Genomic DNA, 16027 nt, shown 5'->3' on the forward strand with positions numbered 1-16027 from the left:
TGACTTGATCCTGGGTGGACATATATTGCGCCCGGAGGAGTTAAAGTCTCTCGAAACCAAAAAGATCCTGCAGCTGTTTGAAGTTGCAGGTTTGGATCGAGAGTTGTAGTAGGTGGCGATCACAATAGATCAGAGATGGTCGCAGTGATACATAGGCTCTGGAGCCTTACATAGCCCCTAGAAAAAGAAGAAGAAGAAGAAGCATCACGTCAATGTCGTCAATCACGTGCGATCAGCCGTCATAGAAAACGAAGTGTCGGAAGCATGCTATATGAAACAAGACAGGTTTTCAGATTAAGGTCATTTTGGCATAGAAATATCAACAACAAATTCTAACGGTTTTGCGACTTAGTACAAATTATGACAAAACATATGGTACCCCACAGTGCCATATACTTAGTTCAACTAATCGAAAAGCAACATAGGGGTTTCAAATAAAACACTAAAGCTTCCTTTAGTTTTTAGTTCACATACTTACCTAATATCCGCAATTCCGCAAGTAGTACTTGCCAAGTACCTAATGTTCTTAAACTGACCTACAGTGTCTAATAGTGTTAAACTTTGAATCAATCCAAATACAAACCGAATTTACAAGTATATTCGCTTAATAACAAAAGCGCTATTCTAAACAGTTGAGCATTTGTGTCCCCTGTAAATTGCAATGGCACCGATGCATTGTGGGATTACGACACGCGCCGGTGGGGGCCCGGAGTGCCGCGGAGTGCCCGAGTGCGGCGAAGTGCCGAGTGCCACCGAGTGCCTCACTTGAATAATAGGCCGTTAAAAGGAAAAAATAATGTCACAATAAATGAACTGAAATTGGTAGATATATGTAAGCGTTTAAAGAAAGTTATTGATGATGCAAAAGTCGAGAAAAGAGTGCCAAAGAAATATACATTATATTCATAAAAACAACACAAAGTACATAGGACACTTAAAAAATTTATTGAAGTCGAAAGTTTTCCAAAAAGAATAGTTATTTACGATACAAGTGCGGAAAAGAGGAAATTCGAAACGAGTGGCGATAAATTAAAACACGACCGCAGGGAGTGTTTTAAATCGACACGAGTTGCGAATTACCTATTCGCACGTGTATCGTACAACGTTTTACAGTACATATGGCCCTTTAAACTTTCGACATATGCACGAAAAGTGCTCTTTTACGCACTAGCGCGAAAAAGTAGCACCATATGTACTGTAAAAAATATAGGTACAATTTTAGACATGCGTAGAAAAACAAACAAAATGAGTAAATAGTCTTAAAATTATCGATATCTTAATGCATTTAGAAATATTAGTTAAAAGTCGTTAGCTAACCCTTCGTGATGGAATCAGCCAACAACCCTCGACTAATGCGTTTTAAGTAACTGCGTTAGTATCAGTGCAGACATGCCATTACTGGCACCCCCGGCGCAACGAGCGTATGATTGCCTTTACTCTGCCTACGTGGGATATCAGATACAGTTGCTGTACGTACTTGCAACATTTATACTTTTTAATTACACTCAAGAGCAATTTCTTTACAAAGTGACCCGATTTCTGTAATTACTTTTAAGAGGGAAGTATAGCTCGTACTCGTCCATACAAAAAGAGGAAAAAAAAAATTTCAATTCTTCATGATTTTTTTGTATGTTATTGACACAATGAAAAATTAGGTTTAGGGATAGGTTTTCCTTTTTTCAAAATTTGCAATACAAAAAAGAAGCGAAACCTTTTATAGATTTTGCTTTTCTAGATGTGCCTAGAATATATTATGCTGAAGCGTTGACATCAAAATCAAAGTGATTTGTTAAGGTTTAGTTAGTGGAAACCGTTTTCTCCCGAAATGGAAATTGTATGAAAAAAGTGCCAATTGTCAGTAGCTATTTTCCCTCTAAGTAACTTTTGGATACCTCACCTAAAAAACTTATCTTTTGGGTACTAATTTTTTTTTTATAATTATGAAGTGAATTATGTGAGTGTATAAATACAGGAAGTTAGTATATGTATCTATTTCCTTTCGTCCCATAAGATATTGTCTGTTGCGAAAATAATACAGATTTAATATTTATGTAATTAGTTTATTTATATCCAAAATATAGTTTTTTGTAGTTTTCATATAATTTAGATCTTTTTCATATCCACTCTTTACAATCCTGCACCAAACTGTCTCTGTTTAGCCCAATGGTTGACTGGTAGAGAATGCCTCAAGGCGTTAAGTCCGCCATTTGTACTCTTTTTGTAAATTTGTGCAATAAAGTTTAAATAAATAAATATTGACTGAAAGTATTAAAACGTAAGAACAATAAAATTATACAAAACAATGTAACATGTATGATGATGAAAAAGACAATTGGAATACCTATCTACACACGAACAATCAAAATAGATCACTTTGCATGGAATAATTATATACATACACTGTATACCCAAGTACTTAAATCTTTTCACGCGTAGATGTGACTGAATACACACACAGAATAATATCCAAACAATACGCGATACAAGTAAATCTGCGAGTAAACAACGGAAACCCTACAGGATATTACAAAAACAGAAAGTTTTATACCGCTTAGCCAAATCCCCGGACACGACAACCGAGCAAATAAACCATAAGTAATGCTTCTCACTCAACATGCATAGTCGTTCTACTAAAATGTCAATGTTCGCGACGTGTAATATATCATTTTAAGTCACGGCAAACAAAGCCAATATAGAAGCTTTCACACGCCAACCCTCAGTCGTCGGTAAACAAACATCCAGAACTATCCCGCGCTAAGCCACTCATGAATAAAGCCTTCGGACCCCACCAATAAATGTTAATTTTTGTCGTAAGCACACGCATCGCAAACAAAATATTAATCCGTGGCGTTAATGGAAAGCTACAGAAGTAATACAAACAAGTGGGCTGCGAGATGTAATAAATTGCACTGACCTCAGTTGCAAAGTGCAGCGAGGGTGGAGGGCCGAGCCCCTCAGACGCGTTTTTATAATGTCTCACTCCGTGCACTGACTAAAGGGAAATACCACTCGTCGGGCAGCGTTTCCGCGCCTCCTGCGGCGTGCACTTAGATACATCTATTTTGCATATCTGGGGACAGCGTTGAACGCATACAGTGTTCGATAAATATTTATGACGGATAACCTGAACCGCCTCGCTCTAGCTAATTGATAAAGTCCGCGTACTCATCGGTTTACCTCACCTACCAGCGCAAGATTTAGGTATACGGGGCGAAATTTTGGTGTCAACATTCGAAGTAATACCTACTATTTAGATAGGAGCCGTTATGTACAAACGTGCTCGATTTCATAGAACATGCCATTATTCAAGGCCTAGTTTTCTTTCTTTTGATAATGACTAGTTAATAATAATAAATCTATAAATCTGTCATTCAGTAGAAAATTTTAATAAATTAGGTAACATTAAACGACCCTTTCAATTTGTTAACTAGCATCTTCTTAAATAACGTTCAACATATCGCTAAAATAAAACACGATGAAAATCGCCCAATTTTCGCTTATCTCCGGTCGTTGTGGGCTTTTATTAGATTAATACAATGAAAATTTAAACAATTTGCCGGATAAATATCTTCGCGCGAAGTATCAGTGGCGTCCCTATTTATCCGTAGTGAGGGGCACGCGGATAACCCCTCTTAAAAGCTAGGAACAGTCAGCATTAAATGGAATAAAGAGAATGGAGTCGAGCGGTCGCGCCCTTCGCGTCGCCTCTGAATTTCATTAGGCTTGCCGCCCGAAACCCGCTTTACATCGGGAAATGGTATTATGATAATACCTAAAGCCTTATAAAATTTTGTTGAATAAACATTTACTTGTAATTGTGTAATAACTACAATTTCCTCTCGAAACATAAGAAATGATAAAAGCAAATTTTACTTTAGGCCCACCGCAGGAAAACGCGACCGTAAAAATACTTACATTCATTTGAAAAACGCGTAAGCGTCTTTGCTTTATAAAAGTAAACACGGGTCGCTGTTAAAAATCAAAGAAAGAAAGGAACGACGTTGACCATTAATTGTCCTGGCAAACTGTAAGAGAGCCGCGGGTCCCAAGGGAAATGCGAAATAAATGCTCTTCTTAAATACGGAGCGACGGGCGGCGCGCCCCGCGGCCCTCGCTCGCGCCCCAAAGTGGTATTTTCACTTCGCTAATCGGATAACCACTTAACGAATGGGTCACTGCACGCCAAACGTATTTTCACACGACTTTTCTGAAGGGAGAGCAGGTTCTTACGAGCTAAAACTTACGTCCCGGGTGTAACGGTCACGTCGCCGCTCCAATCCGCATCACATCGATTTTATACGGAATATAAACATTTTAAGCTCCTTTTATCATTGTAGCATTAGTAATGGCATGGGCTATTGCGACTAATCTGATTGCAATAATGCGTTCGTTCGAGTCCAACGTGAAACGTGATCGTTGTTGTCCTTTTTTACAGATGAGGAGAGGAAAGGCGACGAGCTGCTGCAGGGGATGCACCACCAGCTGCTGGGATACGGTATCAAAGAGGAGGCGAAACGGGGATCCGACTGCGGCGTGCCAATACCGGCGTCGAAGCCCAAGATATGGTCATTGGCGGACACGGCGGCGTGCAAGACGCCGCCACCAGCGGCACAGCCATGGCCACAGCATGCGTACGGCGGCGCCGCGGGGCCCGAGCGCGGCGCAGACAGCGGCTCCAACGGGTTCGCGCTGCCTGCCACGGCAGCTGCCAGCCCCGCCACTGGTTCATACGGCCGGTATGGTGGCTTCCCCGGCCAGTACGGAGCGCAGCACCCCTGTGTGCACCCCGCCGCCTTTCCCGATGTGCAGACTGACACGCCGCCGCAGACGCCACCCAACATGAAAGTGCCCAGCGTGGCCAACCCGCTCGGCAGCGGCGGCGGTGCGCCCTACTGCTTCCCGCGCCACCAGCAATCACCGCAGCGCGACCCCTACCACAACAACCACCATCCTGTAAACCATCAGCCCAACCAGCCCCATCACAATGAAAGCTCGGCCGCGTTCAAGCCCTTTTATAAAAGGTGATTTTTTTTTACTTGTCAACACACACCCACACGTTAAACACTCGGTATACAAATAGTAGGTGAATTAACTCCTATGAGATGTTAACTACACCACGTGAAAAGAGTGAATGTTTCCTATTCCAGTTCACTACAACACCCCAACGGTTTCGTGCCGGCCGTCTGAAAGCGGACCGCTCCACTGGCGGTGAGTTTCTGATTGATTCAAATTGATGAGCGCCGGCCGTGGCGGCGGCGTCGCGAGCGCCGGGTAGATGTAGATGAGGTACGCCCTCGTAAATGGATGATCGCGGCGGAGATATCGCGAAAGCCATAAACAGAGTTGTGGTTTTAGTAGCGGAGACTCGCGCCGGGGTGTCATGTCGGTAATTGAAAACAATGGAGTCGACTCGAGGCGGAAGGGCGACACGGCACGAGGGCGGCGAGATTGCAATCTTGCGTCATTTGTCAGTGTCACTGAGACGCACTGTGTACCTCCTACGCACGCTGACCTGCCCAAATTAGCTGCCATTTGAACTCATAACGTGACTGATTAGATTTATTTTCCGCGAGATTTAATCAAAGCCGTTCACAGAATTAAAATACATGATACGACATTAAGCCTTGATTAATCTCGAGGAAAATGTTTTGTGCTATAATTTTCTCCACATTCATGCGAGACCGAACATTTGTACTATATTATAATGGAACTTTATATGGGTAAATATTAAATATTTTCCGGTGAAATTTTGTAAACTCATCACGAACAATGGTGACATCAAAATGCCTAAATAAACAGACTGTATACCTATATGATTCGCAGTTGAAGTGCGAGCATCTGACGTTTAATTGTGTCTAGTTTCTGAGTAGGGACGCATTTTTCTAAGAGACGTCAAAGGTTTTCTAAGAAGAGTCTGCGGTATCCGCGCTCATTACAATAAATCCCGTCGCGTCCGCCGCCGCACAGGACGGCATCGCAAGGAATTTTGTTTTAGCCAAACGCTCACAAATTCACTTCTAGAACCTTTTGTATTATTTTGGTTTTCACGCCTTTTTGTGCCCGCGAATTCCATGACGCGAAAATAACTCCTTATCGCGGCATTCCTTTAAAGTAGCCCCAAAAAGAACGCTAAATCGACAGTTTTTGCTTTGGACTTAAATAACATACCTACCTTTTAGTTTAAGGTTATTATTTGTTCTTCTGAATGGGCTTCCGAGTCAAGATTTTATACTAAATTCTTTAAAAGGAAATTAAAAGATAAAACAATATTTCATGTTTCTTGACCACACCATAACCTCAAACACACGGAATTGTAAAAGAAGAGACTCACAACTCGTAAGCCATGTTAATGGACACTGACGCTTAAACAAACATAATATGTATAATGTCAGTTTCGGCATGCATTATTCATCAGTTAGTAGGAAGTAAATCATCCATACGGATTTAATCCACGACACACCCAGCTCTAATTCCATTCACTACACCTAATTTAAATAAAACAGCGTTGGAATTGTTCCGTCTAAGACAAAAAACGTTAATGTAAGGTACAATAAGTATTGTTTATGGCGGCGTCAGCGGCGCTGCCGTGCACCGTCCGCACGCCCGCGCCGCGCTCTCCGATAGCGCGCGTGGGCGCGGAATCTCAATGGATCCTCTTCATTCACAACACTACCTTCGCATTAAAGCCGCTTTACTTTTTTTTTACCTCCAATCTTTCCCCTTATCTTTTAAACCTCACTCGGGTCCTCTCCACTTCATTCAGGCCCAGGTCGCGGACAACCCGTTTGACTTCTTTTTTCATTGACATCGTACAAACTTTAGATGACCGCAGCCGAGGTCGAATTTTTATTTCTTTCACATTTCGGTTTTCCGGTCCGGGCGATTCGTTAATAAATTCTCAGATAATGAGACTGAACGTTTCGTCACCTCATCTCGATTGCTTTAGATTTTTTCTTTTTTGGTTGATATGTGTGAACGCAGCGGCGGGCCGGCTCGGACGACACCGCGATAGAATCGAAACGGCTATCGGAACCTTCTTTTTTTTGTTCATTTAAATACCGCTATTCTTTTAAAGCTACGTTTTTTGTTTGGATGTATATGTTGGCGTGGCCGGGATGTGCTTATTAATTTGTGTTTCCTGTTGTTGTTTCAGGTAAAGCAAGTGAAGTGGGTCGCTGCGCCGCGTCTCGGACTCTGGGCAGTGTTCAGTGTTTCAGTCCGTGACCTCATGTCATAGCGATTAAGACACTATGAAAAGCACTAGCCCTTCCTTAGGCTCAAATATGAATGATGGTCGTCGACCCATTGTAATTTCTAACCTATTTGTTTGGTGCATTGATATGTATGATGTAGTCGTTCGATTTATATTAGCTGGCCCCGAACGGCTAATCCTTTGTCTATTATTAAGTAAAGCACGTGCTACTTACTTGCATAAAAAACGTTGGGTCGCTTTAACCGGTTACTGAATTACGACTCTATGTTAATGGGAATAAGATTCAAAATGAACTAAAGGAAAATAAAAATGCGACTATGTGTGGTCTCTCTACGGTTACTGAGTGCTGGCGAGTCGAACGCTACAGAACCAGTCTAAAATGTGTCATCAAGACGCGTAACAAAGGTGCGTTATCGGAGAGCGCACTTACATTGGTTTTTTGAGCGTTTGACTAGCATGCGCTCAGGTGCCAATTAGAATTATACGACCGTTTTTTTAAGGTAGTAGCACGTGCGGTTTTACTTAACAATAGACAAAGGATGAGCCGTTCGGGGCCAGCTACAAATCGAACGACTATAGTTACATTGAATAGTGTACTTCGAATCCCTAAATGCACAGAATTGTAGGTAGGTATCTTATGATATTGTATTTTGTTATCTGTAGGTACTTGAGTTATGATCGAGGTTTGTCGACTTTCGTCCTACTTTGTACTTAAAACGAATCACTGTACGAAATCAATATTGCTCAGTATTTTTATAGATTTAAGAGTATTATGGAAGTATAAGTAAATTATTTGTATATTTGCAAGACTCGGCGCCGTGGCTCGGCGTGTAGCTTGTGGCTTAGGTGTGACCGGCGCTGGTACTTTTGTTTTACTTCTTCGAACGTTCATTTGTCTAAATGTAATTTCAAAGCAATAAGTTATTGATTAGTTCAGGTGCCAGACAGTACTTTTACTAGTTCATAAGATAGAGTACGCTCAGTACGTAGGCAGTAAGGGAAGCATAGTTTGGTTTCGTACCCTATACCTATAGTAAACTATTGTTTATTTTTGTTAAAAAGAACTATATGAATAATCGATAAACAACCATCGGTTCGGTTATTGTTGTTGCTCTTGTATATAAAATGTTTTGTAGATTTTCTATTTTTAGTTTCTCAAAAAGTGTACAAAGTATTTAGTATGTTTTCGCCACTTTCGATGTTGTTGATAACAATCGGAATGATCTTTATAAATATTGTTTAAAAGTATTATTAGTATACCTTGTAAATATATTCAGAATACCTAAAGGTTTATTTTTTAAATATTGTTTGCGGTCACTAGGGATCTTCGGTCAACGTAATGTGTGTTGTATTCAAATTGTAATCGTCCATTTGAAAGTTAAAATGAGTTGAGATAAATGAATGAGTTATCTGATGACCAATCGATTATGTGATTATTGTTATCCACTCACGGGTCGCGCGTCGCAGGTGTGACATGCACTTTAAAAAAATGTCATTGTAAAATGAAAATCAATTTTACTAATATACCTACGTGTTAATTACGAGTACGTATGTTGCATTCACAAATGACGAATACTAAGCATTTTTAAGGAGTCATGCTGTTCCAATAGCAAGCTATTGCACCTATTTCACGAGCAGGGCCCGTTTCATAAAAACCTCTAACAGTAGCAATTAAATAATACCTACAAGCGCAAGACTTTCTTAAACTTTTTCCTTATTTTATTATGTACGAATATCTGCGTATTATACAAGTTACAAGCTGTTGAAAAACGGGTCCCAGGTATATTAGGAAAGGCACCTCACCTTTTGCAACCTTCAATTTGGGTTTAGTCAATTAAGATATTAAATCACAGCAAAAAGTTTAATGCTAATATATGTTTTAAAGTAAAATCTATGTATGTAGTATTTTTGCACGAGGCACGAGAAGATAAAACCATTACGTCTGACGTGACACATCAGATATGAAATTAGTGAATTTACAACAGCATTTTCCATGTCCCGAGTGAATCGACGCAAACAACGAATTAACTCGATGTATAAAGTGCACATTACTCAAGACCCTTCACTCTTATTGTTTTCTAAAAGTCATCTTATTTTTCGTTGAGTTTAGCGTTTTATGCATCGAGCTACTTCTTAATGTAAAGGGGACAAAATGGACGTATTTGATTTTGTAGCACGGACGTTGAAGGGTCACTGACATTATTTCAAGTTATTTCGAAGGCTTACGTCAAAACGGAACAACGCAAATAGTAAACAAATTTCAACGTGACCAAATCGAATACATTCGCTTAATATTAAACGTTCTATATAGTTATTTATAGAGTATTATATACCTATTAATTATTATTATGAGTAACATTATGTAATGATTGTAATTAAATCTTTATTTCAAATGTGAAAATTTTTTTTTTTTTCGTTCGTTTCGCAATAGCTTGTTATTTGTTTCTCATCCATGAGTGGCGGGGATGTTCATGTAACTCGATTGCCACCGGCTTGCCTAATTGACTTATGAGCGATTTTCCTATCGCTTATGAAGAAATTGCCCATTGAAAAGATTGCCTCAGATTTACTTAAAATATCATTGTCACGCTACCACTGGTGGCTTCACACAATTCGGCAGGACTACAAACGAGCAGACACCCTAATAATTTAGCTTAACTTAACTTTCGAATAGGTATAGTGAATATTTATCATGGATTCTAGGCTTGGGGCTTTAAATGCTCGGATAGGTTCTTCTCCTCAAACGGAACTGATTATACATTTTTTATGATAACTTATTAAAATTTCAATCTTATTAAAAGTAATATTTTGTCAAAATATGACTGTAAGAATATGTTTGTTAAATAGCAAGATTTAAATCAGTTACCGCTATCCTATAGAGCTGTAAGTTAGTAGTTATACCTTCGTAACCTTATAACCTTAGTGACAACATCAACTTATCTATTTATCACACTATTTGATTCGAACTCCGGAAAATTATAAAAGACCTCTATCGACTTTGGGCTTGCTCGCAAGTATTGAAAGTTTATTTTACAGAAACTGCATAGGTATTTTAGCATTAGCATGAAAATGCTTTCAATCGCGAAAAAAAAAATTACCCTTCCACAGAAAATGGACCAACTAAAATGTATGAAACAGCCAATTTTTTTTTCGCGATTTCGGGGTTGGTCCCGTAGTTGCTCAGTATAATCCCAAAACCCCGTGGACATAAAGTTGTATTAACATTGGAGAAATAGTTCTCTGGGACGAGGCCAAAGGTTCTGCTTGGAACAGGAGAGAGTGCTCGCTTGTAAATCCCCTCTGCACTTCGAGGGCTTAGGACAACAACGACCATAAGGATCAAAAAACAAGTTAAGTATTTGAGTAGTCACATAAAAAAAAACGATTTGAGGTGTATAAGGTTGTCTGGAAGAGATCACTTCTTAGCGATAATTCTGTGTATTTTTAACTGTATGTGCACAATAAAGAATTACTTACTCAATAAATAAGTAACCGTGCATTTAAAATTAAAACCATATGGCATCAGATGAGCATGAATGATCTGAAAGTGACCTTTACTCAGGATCAATCGCGCGTCCGTAAGTAATCCTAAGTAGGTAATCCCAAAAGATGGTCCAAGCTAAAGGAGAATACCTACTTTGAAGACAATACGTTATGCTTTATAATAATTTCAATGTTAATTATGTTTTATAAAAGACGTGTAAGTAACAAAAATATTCGGAAAAATTGTTTGTCAACGTATTTATTCATCAAACTGTAAAAACTTCTAAGTTTGAAACTACAAATGATTGCTCTTTCACGGCGGTGAAATTGGGAAGGTTATAGAGATGCAATAAGACATACCTAGGTATAATCTCAATACTAGTATTGAGATACGAATAGGTAAGTACCATGTCATAGAAATATCCATACTTAATATAAAATTAATTCATACAAAGAGGAGCAAAGCCTAAGGGCAAATAACTGACGTAATCGATTGCACAAAAACTTAAATGGAAATGGTGTGGTCATACAGCCCATATGCATAAAGACATGGGCAAAAATAACCACATTATGGCGGGGCCCTTTGGGGACAAGGAATAAAGGGAAAGTGAAAGAAAAATGGCTCGACGAAATCGTGGCTACAGCCGGCCAAGACTGGTCACAGAAGGCCAAGGACAGGCAAAACTGGCTAAATCTGGAGGAGACCTTCACCCGAAGAGAGGTCTACAAAATAGTTATTTTTTATTTTTGAACAGTTTTTTTTTTAAGATTGAAGAGAATGAATTAGTACATTACTACAGAGGCCGTGCAGTAAGGGGTTGGCCGAATAGAATAGACGGCCGAACGTAGTGAGGCCGGATAGTTATGAGGCCGCCAACCCCTATTCACGCCGAGGCATGTATAGTGCTGTTCTCAAACATGCAATGAAATAATAATACAAACATGATGATGATGATTGTTTCATGTCGTAATGTGATAGGTTATTTAGTGCGGGGAGTATCGAGGAGGAACAAAAATTTGATTATTTTTGCGCTACGACACACGGTTTAGAAGATACAGCCCTATAAAGAATTTTTTTTTGTTTTTTGTTTTTTTTTTTTTAATGTATATGAAGGGTCACCTAGAGGGGAACGAAAATTTTATTATTTTTGCGCTACGATGCATAGTTTAGGAGATACAGCCCTATAAAGATTATTTTTTTCTGTTTTTTGGCTACTGTACTGTAAGTTACTGTAAGCTTATATGAGAATAAATGAAATGAAAGCATAAAGATTTTTTGTTTTTGTTTTTTTCATATATAAATGGAGGCCATCTAGAGGGAAACGAAAATTTTATTATTTTTGCGCTACGACGCATGGTTTACTCGTAGGAGATACAGTCTATAAAGATTTTTTTTGGTTTTTTTTTTTAATATAAATTAAGGGTCACCTAGAGGGGAACGAAAATTTTGGTTATTTTTGCGCTACGACGCATGGTTTAGAAGATACAGCCCCATAAATATTTTTTAGCTTTTTTTTTTGGGGTTTTTTTAGCATGTTTAACCGCTTCTAAATATAGTACCATAGATTTTGTTTAATCTTAGTGAGCAAATTTAATAAGTTAGAGCAGCGGACAATAATGTACGTTTCATACTAACTCCCTACATTACTTCTTTTATTCTGGTACTGGTATCGGATGACATCACCGAATTAGCAAGATAGATTAGCAAGACGAATAAATAGGCATTTATGACTAGCAGGTTCATGACTAGTGACTTAACTGGGGACAAATTTGACACGAAAAAGTGCATAAGGTGACGTTGCTATAGCCATACTACATGCCGTGTGGTTATAATGATGTAGCAATGTCACGATGATACTGTCAAATAAATCTAATCGGTACTTCACCCAGCCCAGTCAAAATTTAACGCTGATTGACGTATATCACAAAAGTAGCGATATGTTAAGCGAGGTTTAGACTAGCAAGAACTTGCATGCAATTTACGTTAAACATAGGTTACAGTGTTGGTCAGTACAAAAAGTATTATAGAACGCTATGCTTCGCCGAAAGGCATACAAATTTAAATTTAATTAAGTATACACATACCAATTAAAATACATTGTTTCATGCAAATACTTAACTAAATAATGAATATATTATATTAATAAATTACTAATTGTCGAATGTAGTTAAAATCATGTCAAGTTCGTAATTGCGCGTATTACAAATTTACAATTATTTATTCAAATCTATTCATATTTTTATGTTAATAAGTCATGCATATATACAATACAATTACTTACAAGCTACTTTAAAGTGTCACCAAGAAATTATGGCAACGAATAATAGCACTTAGAAACTAATCATTTATTCAATTCATTTTTAAACAAGTGCAATGGTTTCATTCTTAGAGTTATAGGAATTTTGTTAAAAATCTTGCTCGCCAGACAAAACACACTTTTCCGCATTAGTGCAGTGCGAGAAAATACTGTGCAAAGGTTGTCAGTGCGGTAGGTATCTCTGTTGAATATTTGTGATACTTTTTTAAATAAATTCAGATTTGTTTTAATAAATACAGCAGTTTCAAATATGAAGAGGCACGGTAGAGTCAACAGATTAAGTTTTTTAAAATATGGAACACAACTATCCAATTGGTGCAGACCACACATTGATCTTATACATCGTTTTTGTGCTTTGAATACGATCTCCCTGTTAGTCGAATTCCCCCAATATATAAGACCATAGCGGAGGGTTGATCCAACATAGCCATGATATGCGGCAATTACTGCTTCAATGCTTACTAACTTCGATAATCGGTAAAGCGCGTATGCATATTTACTTAGCTTTGTACAAATTTCCTCCGTATGTGGCTTCCAAGACAACTTGCTATCAATAGTTAGTCCCAAAAATTTAGTTACTTCAACCGTTTCAATAGTACGTCCTTGATAATTACAATTTATAGGCCCACGCAGCACACGCAGTGCGGGTATTATTTTAAACGTCAAACTTCTATGAAATTATGACGTATAAATAACACTGGCACTGCGTGTGCTGTCTAAAGCGAGGTTTAGACTAGCAAGAACTTTCATGCAATTTGAGTTACATTGCCGACTACTAAAGTAAACTGTATTCAAAAGGTTGATCAGATACCGCAATGTAATGAAAATTGCATGCAAGTTCATGCTAGTCTAGATCTCGCTTAAATCTCTGCAGACTTTTCTTGGTCTAACTCTATTCATAAACGCTTTCTAACAATCCATAGATAATCTTTGGTCCTTATCCGCCATTTTGGCATTGGTGTTTGCTAGAAAGGGACAAAATTTAACACAGGTTTGCTAAGTTTTATGAATAAGGTAATCGTATACCTACGCGCCTGCAAACTAGATCTACGTCTTCGCAACCGAATTGTAACACTTTGCCTAAATATGTATTAAATTAATACTATGTGTTGCGGTCGCACGACACGGCGCGTTGTCTAATGATGCCTATCATTAGCCTATTAGACAACGGGCGGTGTAATTATTATTAGTAAGACATTGAGTAGGTGCGAAATAAGTGCAAGAAGAACTAAAAGCGATGATCGCGCTTGACGTCGTCAAACATCAAACATCAAACATTTATTCAGCAAATAGGCCACAGGGGCACTTTTACATGTCAATTTTTACAAACAATAAAATTAATCCAAAATTACAAAAAACAATTACATAAATATAAATGTTTAATTACACAAGAAAAAAAAACTAATAAAAACTATGCAAATAACAGAAGTAATAAAATTGTAATTAGAGATGTAAAAGTCTCTAGGTGTCAGAGATAAAATGTATATAATAATAAAAAAGATCATCAAATTATCCAGAGATGTAAAGGGTCTCCAAGACTTGAATCGTTATATAATTAATAAAAAGACAAGATATTAAATCAGACAAACAGACAAGAACCGAATGAAGTTCACGTTATTGCCACTCAAAAGTAAAGTTACATAGGTAAAATGAAGCCCGTGTAAACTTAAACAGACCGGTCTCCACAAACGTATATGTAAATGCGAACTTTCGTGGGATTACGTTATCAATGTTATCAACAGGCATCGTAAACTGCGAGCGAAATCCATTAAAATACTAGGGTCTACGTCTTTCATACGTCTAACTAGTTGTCATACGTCATTTAAATGGATTTCGCTCGCAGTTTACGATGACTGGTTATCATACATTATTATTAAATGACAAATTAAAATGTCTTATAAAATTACCTAAAATACAAATTGGTTTAGGTATTTAGACATTGTTTAGGCCCAGTACGGATATGATGGTTGTTTTTGTCTACGTGACAGCGTGATAAAACGGTGTCCGTCACTTTCTATCCCGCGGAGTTAAAAAGTGACAGTTATTTTATCACGCGGATAAAGCGATCCATAATTCTAATGCTGAAGAGCTAAGATGGCCGGTTTTTTATCATCTGTCATCATGCCTGTCACGTTCTAACAAGTATGTTGGTGCGAAAGTGACGCATAACATGACAAGTGATAAAAATGCAACCATGATACGGCCGCAGGATAATATATGCATAAATAGTTACACCGTTTGGTACGTAAAGCATGCGTTATAAAAACTGATACCAAAAATACCACAAATTAACCAACCTACATCGATTATTTTTCTCTATTGCGTGGAAATATTTGCCCCGGCTGTTATAACTTTATTCAATAGACTACAACGGTTAACACTTTATTCAATTAAATATGTATGTATTATAAAGCTCGGTTTTATAACGACCAACCTTTCAACCAGCCGCAGCCCTGAATCAGTTAACCAGTAAACGTCTGAATCTTTAAGAATTTACAAACAAAATGGGGAAAAAAGTCGATAATGAGAAGGTAAAAGTCGACCGGGAGGGTCCTCCCCTCTTTTAACTCTTAAACAATGCTTAAAACGTAATAAAAGAACGTTTTTTTTACTTTAAGAGTGCCACTCGATATAGGTATTTGGTTTAGTTAATTATAGTAATTAAAATCGAACTTAATTAAGAGCGTTTTCGTTAACTTAATATTATTTTAATAATAAATTTTATGCGAATCGAGTCGTATGTTCGTTCTTGTTTCTTTTTGTTTGGATTGACCTGGATTGAATGGGCGTTTTTTATTAACAGGGATTGAATGACTGGCGCCAGCCGCTCTCAAACAAGACCGAACATGATCATTGCATTTATCATTGCATTTGGATGTAAATGGGGGCAATAAGTCCATAAAAATAAATAAATTCTTGTAATTAAAAATAACCTGCTTCAATATTTTAGGGTCCGATGAGAAATTGCCCACAATGATAACGAAACATTACCAAATTGAAAATGAAACTAATT

The 16027-nt window shown here is 38.0% G+C and overlaps 1 protein-coding gene across 4 annotated transcripts in view; it reads left to right on the forward strand.

Annotated features, from left to right (window-relative positions):
• LOC134754307 (homeobox protein araucan-like) overlaps positions 1 to 9606 on the forward strand; it is a 121126-nt gene extending 111520 nt beyond the window's left edge. For 3 of the 4 annotated variants that reach the window (XM_063690548.1, XM_063690549.1, XM_063690551.1), the window contains exons 5-7: positions 4436 to 5021; positions 5148 to 5208; positions 7154 to 9606. In XM_063690548.1, the coding sequence (XP_063546618.1) occupies positions 4436 to 5021; positions 5148 to 5187 (626 nt within the window). In that variant the 3' untranslated portion in view covers positions 5188 to 5208; positions 7154 to 9606. The remainder of the gene's footprint in view (positions 1 to 4435; positions 5022 to 5147; positions 5209 to 7153) is intronic. The other variant, XM_063690550.1, reaches the window with a different exon arrangement.
• Positions 9607 to 16027: the final 6421 nt, after the last annotated feature.

The sequence above is a fragment of the Cydia strobilella genome, chromosome Z, assembly GCF_947568885.1.
Source record: "Cydia strobilella chromosome Z, ilCydStro3.1, whole genome shotgun sequence".
Lineage (NCBI taxonomy): Eukaryota > Metazoa > Arthropoda > Insecta > Lepidoptera > Tortricidae > Cydia > Cydia strobilella.